This window comes from Bombina bombina, chromosome 5 (genome assembly GCF_027579735.1).
Source record: "Bombina bombina isolate aBomBom1 chromosome 5, aBomBom1.pri, whole genome shotgun sequence".
Classification (NCBI taxonomy): domain Eukaryota; kingdom Metazoa; phylum Chordata; class Amphibia; order Anura; family Bombinatoridae; genus Bombina; species Bombina bombina.
In genome coordinates, this window is record NC_069503.1 from 876329778 (window position 1) to 876343863 (window position 14086).

The 14086-nt window shown below is 42.5% G+C and overlaps 1 protein-coding gene across 1 annotated transcript in view; it reads right to left on the minus strand.

Moving 5' to 3' along the window:
* Nucleotides 1–14086, minus strand: part of PRKDC (protein kinase, DNA-activated, catalytic subunit) — a 2064551-nt gene that overhangs the window by 692099 nt on the left and 1358366 nt on the right. Inside the window, 1 exon segment of the mRNA XM_053715028.1 lies at nt 10031–10179. Within this exon segment, the coding sequence (XP_053571003.1) occupies nt 10031–10179 (149 nt within the window).

The following is a 14086-nucleotide window of genomic DNA, read 5'->3' on the forward strand; positions in this document are numbered from 1 at the left end:
TCGGAGTGCTTCGTAGCATGAGCCGTCCAGGCCCAACAAACAGGAACAGGACCAAGAGGACTGAACAAACCCCTTGATGCCCCACCCAAAAAAGAAGCATTGAGAACCAGACTGACGTTATAAACGAAAGGCCTCCTCTCTTAGCCCCCTCAAGGACAGAGTCTTAAAAGAAAAAAAGAAAACTCTCATGGAGTTCCTCTCCTGGCAATCCCTATTTACAGGAAACACATTGTGCGGAAGGAAGAACCCAAGCATAATAAACCTCTCTTCTGAGAGAAAACTCACCACCCAACCAGATATCCCAGCACCACCACGTGGATGGAATAGACCATTAAGGAACAGAAACCAGTGCCCGACCAGGACCAGCCTGCTACAGAAGGTATTCCGGAACTGAAACAGGTCACAGAAATGTTGAAACCCTAGAAGGGATCGATAAAACTAAGACTATGCAAATATCTTAACATACAATTTCCACAGAAGTGTCCAAGCAACCACAAAAACATAATTTATGCATACCTGATAAATTTATTTCTCTTGTGGTGTATCCAGTCCACGGATCATCCATTACTTGTGGGATATTCTCCTTCCCAACAGGAAGTTGCAAGAGGATCACCCACAGCAGAGCTGCTATATAGCTCCTCCCCTAACTGCCATATCCAGTCATTCGACCGAAGACAAGCAGAGAAAGGAGAAACCATAGGGTGCAGTGGTGACTGTAGTTTAAAGTTAAAAAATACCTGCCTTAAAATGACAGGGCGGGCCGTGGACTGGATACACCACAAGAGAAATAAATTTATCAGGTAAGCATAAATTATGTTTTCTCTTGTAAGGTGTATCCAGTCCACGGATCATCCATTACTTGTGGGAAACCAATACCAAAGCTAAAGTACACAGATGAAGGGAGGGACAAGGCAGGTACTTAAACGGAAGGTACCACTGCCTGTAAAACCTTTCTCCCAAAAATAGCCTCCGAAGCAAAAGTATCAAATTTATAGAATTTTGAAAAGGTATGAAGCGAAGACCAAGTCGCCGCCTTGCAAATCTGTTCAACAAAAGCCTCATTTTTAAAGGCCCAAGTGGAAGCCACAGCTCTAGTAGAATGAGCTGTAATCCTTTCAGGAGGCTGCTGGCCAGCAGTCTCATAAGCTAAGCGTATTATACTCCTTAGCCAAAAAGAAAGAGAAGTTGCCGAAGCCTTTTGGCCTCTCCTCTGTCCAGAGTAGACAACAAACAAAGTAGATGTTTGACGAAAATCTTTAGTAGCTTTTAAATAATACTTTAAAGCACGAACCACGTCAAGATTGTGTAATAGACGTTCCTTCTTTGAAGAAGGATTAGGACACAATGATGGAACAACAATCTCCTGATTGATATTCTTATTAGATACCACCTTAGGTAAAAAAACAGGTTTGGTACGCAGAACTACCTTATCTGCATGGAAGATCAGATAAGGAGAATCACATTGTAAGGCAGATAACTCGGAAACTCTACGAGCGGAGGAAATAGCTACCAAAAAAAGAACTTTCCAAGATAAAAGTTTGATATCTATGGAATGAAGAGGTTCAAACGGAACCCCTTGAAGAACTTTAAGAACCAAATTTAAACTCCATGGCGGAGCAACAGGTTTAAACACAGGCTTGATTCTAACTAAAGCCTGACAAAATGCCTGAACGTCTGGAACATCCGCCAGACGCTTGTGCAAAAGAATAGACAGAGCAGAAATCTGTCCCTTTAAGGAACTAGCTGACAATCCTTTTTCCAATCCTTCTTGGAGAAAAGATAATATCTTGGGAATCCTGACTTTACTCCATGAGTAACCCTTGGATTCACACCAATAAAGATATTTACGCCATATGATAGATTTTCCTGGTGACAGGCTTTCATGCCTGAATTAAGGTATCAATGACTTACTCGGAGAAGCCACGCTTTGATAAAATTAAGCGTTCAATCTCCAGGCAGTCAGTCTCAGAGAAATTAGATTTGGATGGTTGAAAGGACCTTGAAGAAGAAGGTCCTGTCTCAGCGGCAGAGTCCATGGTGGAAAGGATGACATGTCCACCAGATCTGCATACCAAGTCCTGCGTGGCCACGCAGGCGCTATCAAGATCACTGATGCTCTCTCCTGCTTGATTTTGGCAATCAGACGAGGGAGCAGAGGAAACGGTGGAAACACATAAGTCAGGTTGAAAGACCAAGGTGCTGCAAGAGCATCTATCAGCGTCGCCTTGGGATCCCTGGACCTGGATCCGTAACAAGGAAGTTTGGCGTTCTGGCGAGACACCATGAGATCCAGTTCTGGTTTGCCCCAACGATGAATCAATTGTGCAAACACCTCAGGATGGAGTTCCCACTCCCCCGGATAAAAAGTCTGACAACTTAGAAAATCCGCCTCCCAGTTCTCTACACCTGGGATATGGATAGCTGATAGGTGGCAAGAGTGAATCTCTGCCCAGCAAATTATCTTTGAGACTTCTAACATCGCTAGGGAACTCCTTGTTCCCCCTTGATGGTTGATGTAAGCCACAGTCGTGATGTTGTCTGACTGAAATCTGATGAACCTCATTGTCGCTAGCTGAGGCCAAGCCTGAAGAGCATTGAATATCGCTCTCAGTTCCAGAATATTTATTGGAAGGAGTGTCTCCTCCTGAGTCCACGATCCCTGAGCCTTCAGGGAGTTCCAGACTGCCCCCCAGCCTAGAAGGCTGGCATCTGTCGTTACAATTGTCCAATCTGGCCTGCGAAAGGTCATACCTTTGGACAGATGGACCCGAGATAGCCACCAGAGAAGAGATTCCCTGGTCTCTTGATCCAGATTTAGTAGAGGGGACAAATCTGTGTAATCCCCATTCCACTGATTGAGCATGCAGAGTTGCAGCGGTCTGAAATGTAGGCGTGCAAACGGCACTATGTCCATTGCCGCTACCATTAAGCCGATTACTTCCATACACTGAGCCACCGAAGGGCGAGAAGTGGAATAAAGAACAGAACGGCAGGAATTTAGAAGTTTTGATAACCTGGACTCTGTCAGGTAAATCCTCATTTCTACAGAATCTATTAGAGTTCCCAGAAAGGAGACTCTTGTGAGAGGGGATAGAGAACTCTTTTCTTCGTTTACCTTCCACCCATGCGACCTCAGAAATGCCAGAACTATGTCCGTATGAGACCTGGTAATTTGGAAACTTGACGCCTGTATCAGGATGTCATCAAATAAGGGGCCACTGCTATGCCCCGCGGTCTTAGGACCGCCAGAAGTGACCCCAGAACCTTCGTAAAGATTCTTGGGGCTCTAGCTAATCCAAAGGGAAGAGCTACAAACTGGTAATGCCTGTCTAGGAAGGCAAACCTGAGAAACCAATGATGATCTTTGTGTATCGGAATGTGAAGATAAGCATCCTTTAAATCCACTGTAGTCATATATTGACCCTCCTCGATCATAGGTAGGATTGTACGAATAGTTTCCATCTTGAATGATGGAACTCTGAGGAATTTGTTTGAGATCTAAAATTGGTCTGAAGGTTTGTGGTTTGGGAACCACAAACAGATTTGAGCAAAATCCCTGTCCCTGTTCCTCTTTTGGAACTGGATGGATCACTCCCATAACTAGGAGGTCTTGAACACAGTGTAAGAATGCCTCTCTCTTTATCTGGTTTGCAGATAATTGTGAAAGGTGAAATCTCCCTTTTGGAGGGGAAGCTTTGAAGTCCAGAAGATATCCCTGGGATATAATTTCCAACGCCCAGGGATCCTGGACATCTCTTGCCCAAGCCTGGGCGAAGAGTGAAAGTCTGCCCCCTACTAGATCCGTTACCGGATAGGGGGCCAATCCTTCATGCTGTCTTAGAGGCAGCAGCAGGCTTTTTGGCCTGCTTGCCTTTGTTCCAGGTATGGTTAGGTTTCCAGACCGACTTGGACTGAGCAAAAGTTCCCTCTTGTTTTGCATTAGAGGAAGTTGATGCCGCACTCGCCTTGAAGTTTCGAAAGGCACGAAAATTAGTCTGTCTGGCTCTTGATTTGGACCTATCCTGAGGAAGGGCGTGACTTTTTCCTCCAGTGATATCAGAAATTATCTCCTTCAAACCAGGCCCGAATAGGGTTTGCCCCTTGAAGGGAATGTTAAGCAGCTTAGACTTTGAAGTAACGTCAGCTGACCAAGATTTAAGCCATAGCGCCCTGCGCGCCTGTATAGCAAAACCAGAATTCTTAGCCGTTAGTTTAGTCAAATGAACAATGGCATCAGAAACAAAAGAATTGGCTAGCTTAAGTGCTCTAAGCTTTTCAAGTATGTCATCCAATTGGGTCTCTACCTGTAAAGCCTCTTCCAGAGACTCAAACCAGAAAGCCGCAGCAGCAGTGACTGGGGCAATGCAGCTGTAGAATAAAACATTGTTGAATAAACATTTTCTTAAGGTAACCCTCTAACTTTTTATCCATTGGATCTGAGAAAGCACAACTGTCCTCGACAGGGATAGTAGTACGCTTAGCTATGGTAGAAACTGCTCCCTCCACCTTAGGAACTGTCTGCCATAAGTCCCGTGTGGTGGCATCTATTGGAAACATTTTCTTAAAAATAGGAGGGGGAGAGAACGGCACACCTGGTCTATCCCATTCCTTAGTAATAATTTCTGTAAACCTTTTAGGTATTGGAAAAACATCAGTGCACACCGGCACTGCATAGTATTTGTCCAATCTACAAAATTTTCTGCAAAATGTTCTACAATTGCACTGCAATTGTATCACAGTCATTCAGAGCAGCTAAAACCTCCCTGAGCAACACGCGGAGGTGTTCAAGCTTAAATTTAAATGTAGACATATCAGAATCAGGTTGAATCTTTTTTCCCGAGTCAGAACCATCACCCACAGAAAGAAGCTCTCCTTCCTCAGCTTCTGTAAATTGTGAGGGAGTATCAGACATAGCTCTTAAAGCGTCAGTATGCTCTGTATTTCTTCTAACTCCAGAGCTGTCTCGCTTTCCTCTAAACTCAGGTAGTCTGGATAATACCGCTGACAGGGTATTATCCATGACCGCCGCCATGTCTTGTAAAGTAAACGCTATGGGCGCACTTGATGTACTTGGCGCCATTAGAGCGTGAGTCCCTCGAGCGGGAGTCAAAGGGTCTGACACGTGGGGTGAGTTAGTCGGCATAACTTCCCCCTCGTCAGATTCCTCTGGTGAAAATTTTTTTAAAGACAGAATATGATCTTTATTACTTAAAGTGAAATCAGTACATTTGGTACACATTCTAAGAGGGGGTTCCACAATGGCTTCTAAACATAATGAACAAGGAGTTTCCTCTATGTCAGACATGTTTAAACAGACTAGCAATGAGACCAGCAAGCTTGGAAAACACTTTAAATCAAGTTAACAAGCAAAAAATAAAAACGGTACTGTGCCTTTAAGAGAAACAAATTTTGTCAGAATTTGAAAAACAGTGAAAAAAAGCAGTAAATCAAACAAAATTTTTACAGTGTGTATAATAAGCTAACAGAGCATTGCACCCACTTGCAAATGGATGATTAACCCCTTTGTTCAAAAAACGGATCAAAAAAACGATATAGACGTTTTTTAACAGTCACAACAAACTGTCACAGCCCTGCTGTGGGCCTACCTTCCCAAACAAACGACTTTGGAAAGCCTAGAGATATCCTATAGCATTCAGGGGACTCCTGGAGGAAGCTGGATGTCTCAGTCTGTAAAAGTTACTGCGCAAAAAAGCGCTAAATTAGGCCCCTCCCACTCATAGTAACAGTGGAAAGCCTCAGGAAACTGTTTCTAGGCAAATTTAAGCCAGCCATGTGGAAAAAAACTAGGCCCCAATAAAGTTTTATCACCAAAGTATATATAAAAACGTTTAAACATGCCAGCAAACGTTTTATGTTGTAAATCTATAAGAGTATTACCTCAGAAAGTAAGCATGATACCAGTCGCTATTAAATCACTGTATTCAGGCTTACCTTACATAAATCTGGTAACAGCAGCATTTTCTAGCATTCACATCTTCTAGAAATTTTTTTAACTGTACATACCTCATAGCAGGATAACCTGCACGCCATTCCCCCGCTGAAGTTACCTCTCTCTTCAGTCATGTGTGAGAACAGCAATGGATCTTAGTTACAACCTGCTAAGATCATAGAAATCACAGGCAGATTCTTCTTCTATTTTCTGCCTGGGACAAAATAGTACAACTCCGGTACCATTTAAAAATAACAAACTTTTGATTGAAGAAGAAAAAAACAACTACGTTTCACCACTTCTCTCTTACTACCTCCATGCTTGTCGAGAGTTGCAAGAGAATGACTGGATATGGCAGTTAGGGGAGGAGCTATATAGCAGCTCTGCTGTGGGTGATCCTCTTGCAACTTCCTGTTGGGAAGGAGAATATCCCACAAGTAATGGATGATCCGTGGACTGGATACACCTTACAAGAGAAATCACTAGTATTAAATTCCAGAGAAGAAATGTTTCCCAACGGAGAAAGTATAGCAAACATGAGCTTCCCAAAAAAAGATAACAAATACATCCTAACCGGATCAAAGAAAAAGAGGACAGCACTCAGGTGAATGCCTAAGAAAAATGGTTACACTGACAGGGCCAGCCCGTCAGAGATACCATTCTCCCGAAGCTCAGAACTGGAATAAGATACCCCAAAGAAAAAAGATAAATCGGAGACAATAAGGAGATTAACTGCATCCCCCCACGTCTAACCCAGCTTGCCGTCAAAAGCGGAAGACCGAGGATCACTCAACCCCTACGGGTTGGGATCCTCCAGCACTGCCAAAATATGTCACAGCAGGACACAAAGGCGTGCCAGTCTATAACGAAAAGCAAGACTTACCTCCGCCGGGGGAACTGACGACCCCGACCCAAGGATTGGGCCCCTGAAGCCTTTAGAGGCAACCGCTTCCCCAGAGGGCTAATCTGACCCAGACGATCCCTCGCCTGACGAGCCCTGGTTCACCAAACACGGACAGAATCTCACTAATGTCTCCCTCCCTGGAAGATGTAAATGTGCCAATGCGAAAGAAATGGCCATGCGGAACCGTGCCGTAACCTCTGGAGGAAACAAGCCGCCTTCCGGAGAAGGGGTGACAGCATTAGGGACACCTGCTTGCGTAGCCAAAGAAGGTTCTAGGGTACTCGCCACACAGGATATGGGGCCCCCAGGGGCGGATGGCTCGGTGGAGAAAGGAGCACTCTAAAGCGGCATGCGGAACCATAACTGATGGGCATGGAATATCCAGGCCATTTCATACTCTTCGCAAGAAGTAGAATCTGAATCAGAGACATCTGTCACCAAAAAATCAGAGTCCCCTATAACTAGGATAGAAATTCTGGATAGGAAAGAAAAAATAAAACGGCACCTTACATCTCCAATGACCCAGACAACTAGCGAAATAGACTCTCTCCATCGCCACGCGGGCAAGAATACGGAAATGGTAACTAGAAACTTGACCACGCCCGGTCACAAGGCACATCGAGCAGGCCAACTAAAAACGCGCCAAAGCCACAAGGACTGCGCAGCCTGACAAAAAAAGGCCGTTATGTTCCGATCTAGCCACAAGCCCAAATATCACTACCATTAGCAGACAGAATCACATAACAAACATGATTAAAGTCCCCCCTGTTCAATAACCCCCCCTCAGGAGATAGTAACCCTCGATTCCATAAGATAAAGGAGTCCGACGAAGACCCTGACCATGACACTGAACCCAATTTTTTTTCTTTTGTGATTAAGATAGAGCATGCAATTTTAAGCAACTTTCTAATTTACTCCTATTATAATTTTTTTCTTTGTTCTCTTGCTAGATTTATTTGAAAAAGAAGGCATGTAAGCTTTTTTTTTTTTTGTTCAGAACTGTGGACAACATCTTTTTATTGGTGGATGAATTTATCCACAATTCACCAAGAACAACCCAGGTTGTTCACCAAAAATGGGCCGGCATCTAAACGTACATTCTTGCAATTTAAATAAAGATACAAAGAGAATGAAGTAAATTTGATAATAGGAGTAAATTAGAAAGTTGCTTAAAATTGCATGCTCTATCTGAATCACGAATTAAAAATTTTCGGTTCAGTGTCCCTTTAAGTAAAATGAAACGATCTTACTGGAATAAATGCCGTGGAACAGGAACACGGCCCTTCAAGTGTGACAGATAGTAGCCTCGCTTCTGACATAGACTTGAGCGAACAAAGCAGGCAGGGAAACTCGTCAACGCTGATTGCTAAGGAGCTGTTAATATGCGTTGGGATGGTTTCGCATAAAGACTCTCCCTGCATCTCCCGACTCTAACTTTCATCCAAGCTCTCAATGAGAGGCTGACAGGACTACTTAAAACTCCAGTCCCATTCCGAAGAGTACTACCCTCCATAAGAGACTATCTTTAATCTTCCGACATTTCTCTGCCAACCTCCTGTGATGAAAGGCAAAGAATGACTGGGGGATGAGGGAAGTGGGGGAAGTATTTAAGCCTTTGGCTGGAGTGTCTTTGCCTCCTCCTGGTGGCCAGGTTCTGAATTCCCAAAAGTAATGAATGCAGCTGTGGACTCTCCCCGTTAATGAAGAAAAATACATTAAACAGTATAGTTGCACTCATATTAACACTGTCTATTAAAAATGATTTAAAAAATATTGCATTCAAATGTTATAAGGGATCAAAGATTTAAGGTCTCAGGTGTTAGAAAAAAAGGCATGCAAAGGGCTTTTACATAGATACATATAAACACATGTCTAAATGTGTGAGTGTGTGTGCTTTTTTTAAAAAATTTGCCATCAACATCACGCACTAGGAACTTCAATGGTCTAGTGCTGGTGTTGTGCCCACAGAAGGCGTGCTCTCTTGTTCTTCTCAGATAACAACTGCACCCGACGCGACCACCAGCTGTTGTAGCCCAAACACTACAAGGTGTGCCTAGTTGAATTATGATGTGATTTGAGAAATTGTGACCTGTCTGTTTTCTTACACAAGTCTAGCCATTCTCCTCTGACCTCTCTGTTTTTTGTTCATTGCACCATTTTCGATAGACCCTTGAAAACTGTGGTACGTGAAAAGTTCAGGAGTACTGCCGTTTCAGATATGCTTCGTCCAGCACGTCTTGCACCTACTATAATGTCATGTAAAAAGTCCATTAGATCACTGCTCTTCCCCATTCTCCCTGTAGTTTGTACACTTAACTGAGAGTAGGAAGACTGTTCTGCTGTATTTACACTAAAACTGTGGCCACATGATGTGCAATGTAGTGGAACGAACCATTTGTGTGCACAGCAGGGCTGTACCTAAAAAAAGTGGCCACACACTGTATCTCTATCTATCTAGATGTGTTTACATATGTATTTGTATTTTACTGTATAATTACTGTACATATTTAACATTCCAATGTTCACATACAGGATACTATCCTATTTATTGTAAATGCATATTTCTATATAGACATGCATTTAAAATAGACAGTATCAATTATATATCGAAATATAAATTTAATAAATAAAAAGTACATTATTTTCTAACATATGTGTTTTACGCATAGCGTTTTCAGATTTAAATTTAGACGCGGTTGGATAAGCGCACATGAAAACATTTATATAAATTATTAAACATACTGTAAAATATTATAAATAATCCATAGTATATATATATATATATATATATATATATATATATATATTACAGTATGTTTGGTGTATAGCGCTCTTGAATATACGCAGTCAGGTTAGCACGCGGGTTTTAGGTTGTTGTTTTTTTTTTTTTTACATTTTTCGGTCTCCATAGACTTTTATGGGGAAAAGAAGTTAACAGGGTTGCAATATTTTTTTGCGTGTTAAAATTACTGCTCCACTTGTAATCTAGCCCTATACTGGAATAATATGAGCACTGAAGTAAATCAATATTGAAATTAATAACCATTTAGCAAGTAAATACACAACCTCTGCAAATATAGCATGTTCTAAAATAATGTAACATTAACCATTTTATAGCATACATTTGGATTAAAAATAATATATTAAATATACATTTAAATTATAAGCATAAGTACCATTCTTTTGCTGCGACCATGAGAGTGTGACATTGTCTGTGAACTGTAAGAAAAGCTCTGGACACCAGTTGAGAAGTCAAACTGGCTCATCTCTTCACTTAAGCTGCTATCGGACATGTAGGACTGGGATGATAAGTACTGGGGTTCATCTTTATTTGGGAGAAATAAAAAAAAAAAAAAGTAATTTAGAAATGAATATAAATTGAAGCATATATCAATACATCTCTATATAATATAAAAGAATACGTGATAGGTCTGCCTGTTGGTAGAAATGTTATTACACACAATGTAGGTTTGGATTAAACCTTAAAGGGACAGTATACACCAATTTTCATTTAACTGCATGAAATAGACACTACTGTAAAGAATAATATGCACAGATACTAATATAAAAATCAGTATAAAACAGTTTAAAAACTTACTTAGAAGCTCCAAGTTTAGCTCTGTTAAAAAGGTTAGTTGGAACACCCACTGCAAGTGGTTATATAGCAAAAAGTTTGAGAATCAGCGCAATGTTATTTAAAAAATAAGTAAAACTACACTTATTGGCTATATGAATGGATCATCTACAAAAAATGTATGGAAAGAAAAATCTAGTGTATAATGTCCCTCTAACTGTATTACTTAATAAACTATTTATTAGTACTGAGGTTATTCGCTGCAAGCTAAATTTCCACCACAAAGATTTAAAATACAGACATGCATCTTATGTTATAGTTTAGAATCCATGTAAACTGGTAACATTTTTTTTTACTGCTGATTAATGATATTGACTGCTGAGCACAGTGAGGAGTACTGGTAGGGCTCATAGCTTCCCTCATTCTGCTCGTTGTTTTTGTGTACTCAATTTTTATTGTGAATATTATCTTTTTTATGTGAACTGGTCATTTTCTGCTTATCAACAATACTGACTGTCCCCAGTCATTTGTTGTCAACAACTGGTACCCTTGTTGAGTAAATAAAGGCAATGCGAGTGCCTTTTTTATGCAGGAACCTCTTCTAGGTGTTTATTGCACACTGTATTTTCCCTCCTCGCTTCTTTAAGTGTGTAAAATGTGATTGTCCTCCTGCAGTTCTGGGAGTACAGAGCCCTCAGTAGTACTTCAGTATCCTGTTAGCCAAGACATGAGGTGAGATGTACCAGACAGGACTTGCTCAGTATATTTGTTATGTTCACCAAATATTACAGGGAAAAAAACAGAATTTATGCTTGCCTGATAAATTGCTTTCTCTTGCGGTGTATCCAGTCCACGGATTCATCCTTACTTGTGGGATATTCTCATTCCCTACAGGAAGTGGCAAAGAGAGCCACAGCAAAGCTGTCCATATAGCTCCCCCTCTGGCTCCGCCCCTCAGTCATTCGACCGACGGTTAGGAGAAAAAGGAGAAACCATAGGGTGCAGTGGTGACTGTAGTTTCAACAAGAAATTTTAACCTGACTTAATTGCCAGGGCGGGCCGTGGACTGGATACACCGCAAGAGAAAGCAATTTATCAGGCAAGCATAAATTCTGTTTTCTCTTGCAAGGTGTATCCAGTCCACGGATTCATCCTTACTTGTGGGATACCAATACCAAAGCTTTAGGACACGATGAAGGGAGGGAACAAGACAGGTAACCTAAACGGAAGGCACCACTGCTTGCAAAACCTTTCTCCCAAAAAGACAAAAGTATGCAGTGAAGACCAAGTCGCTGCCTTACAAATCTGTTCAACAGAAGCCTCATTCTTGAAGGCCCAAGTGGAAGCCACAGCTCTGGTGGAATGAGCTGTAATTCGTTCAGGAGGCTGCTGCCCAGCAGTCTCATAAGCCAATCGGATGATGCTTTTCAACCAGAAGGAAAGAGAGGTAGCCGTCGCTTTTTGACCTCTCCTCTTACCAGAATAGACAACAAACAAAGATGATGTTTGTCTGAAATCCTTAGTTGCTTGTAAATAGAATTTCAAAGCACGAACCACATCAAGATTGTGTAAAAGCCGTTCCTTCTTAGAAGCTGGATTAGGACACAGAGAAGGAACAATGATTTCCTGGTTAATGTTCTTATTAGAAACAAAAAAACAGGTTTGGTACGCAAAACTACCTTATCTGCATGGAACACCAGATAGGGTGAATTACACTGCAAAGCAGACAATTCTGAAACTCTTCTAGCAGAAGATATAGCTACCAAAAAAAAAACTTTCCAAGATAATAACTTAATATCTATGGAATGTAAAGGTTCAAACGGAACCCCTTGAAGAACTGAAAGAACTAAATTTAGACTCCATGGAGGAGTCACAGGTATATAGGCTTGATTCTGACTAACGCTTGTGCAAACGTTTGAACATCTGGTACAGACGCTTGTGTAAAAGGATAGACAGAGCGGATATCTGCCCCTTTAAGGAACTAGCTGATAAACCTTTCTCCAATCCTTCTTGGAGAAAAGACAATATCCTTGGAATCCTAATCTTACTCCACGGGTAACCCTTGGATTCACACCAACAAAGATATTTCCGCCATATCTTATGGTAAATTTTCCTGGTGACAGGTTTTCTAGCTTGGATCAGAGTATCTATGACTGATTCAGAGAACCCACGCTTGGATAGAATTAAGCGTTCAATCTCCAAGCAGTCAGCTGCAGAGAAACTAGATTTGGATGCTTGAATGGACCCTGTATTAGAAGATCCTGCCTCATTGGCAGTGTCCATGGTGGGACAGATGACATGTCCACTAGGTCTGCATACCAAGTCCTGCGTGCCCACGCAGGCGCTATCAGAATTACAGAGGCCTCCTCCTGTTTGATTCTGGCTACCAGCCGAGGGAGAAGGGGAAACGGTAGAAAGACATAGGCCAGATTGAAGGACCAAGGCGCTACTAGAGCATCTATCAATGCCACCTTGGGGTCCCTGGACCTGGAACCGTAAAGAGGAAGTTTGGTGTTCTGAAGGGACGCCATCAGATCCAACTCTGGAATGCCCCATAGCTGAGTCAGCTGAGCAAATACCTCCGGGTGGAGTTCCCACTCCCCCGGGTGAAAAGTCTGACGACTTAGGAAATCCGCTTCCCAGTTGTCTACTCCTGGGATGTGAATTGCAGATAGATGGCAAGAGCGATCCTCCGCCCACATGATTATCTTGGTTACTTCCTTCATCGCTAAGGAACTCTTTGTTCCTCCCTGATGATTTATGTATGCTACAGTCGTGATGTTGTCCGACTGAAATCTGATGAACTTGGCCGCCGCTAGCTGAGGCCATGCCTGGAGCGTGTTGAATATCGCTCTCAGTTCCAAAATGTTTATCGGGAGAAGAGACTCTTCCCGAGACCATAGGCCCTGAGCTTTCAGGGAGCCCCAGACCGCGCCCCAGCCTAACAGACTGGCGTCGGTCGTTACAATGATCCACTCCGGTCTGCAGAAGCACATTCCCTGCGACAGGTAATCCTGAGACAAACACCAGAGAAGAGACTCTCTGGTTTTCTGGTCCAGTTGGATTTGAGGAGACAAATCTGCATAATCTCCATTCCACTGTTTGAGCATGCACAATTGCAGTGGCCTGAGATGAATTCGAGCAAAAGGGACTACGTCCATTGCTGCTACCATTAATCCGATTACCTACATGCACTGAGCTACAGATGGCCGAGGAATGGAATGAAGAGCTCGGCAAGTACTTAGAAGCTTTAACCTTCTGACCTCCGTCACAAAATTTTTCATTTCTACCGAGTCTATTAATGTTCCCAGGAAGGGAACCCTTGTTAGCGGGGACAGAGAACTTTTTTCGGTGTTCACCTTCCACCCGTGAGACCTTAGAAAGGCCAGAACAATATCCGTATGAGCCTCGGCTCTGGGAAAAAAGGGACGCCTGTATTAAGATGTCGTCCAGATAGGGTGCTACTGCAATGCCCCGCGGTCTTAGTACCGCTAGAAGGGACCCTAGCACCTTTGTGAAAATTCTGGGAGCGGTGGCCCACCCGAAGAGAAGGGCCACGAACTGGTAATGCTTGTCCAGAAAAGCGAACCTTAAGAAATGATGGTGATCTTTGTGGATAGGAATATGAAGGTACGCATCCTTTAGATCCACAGTAGTC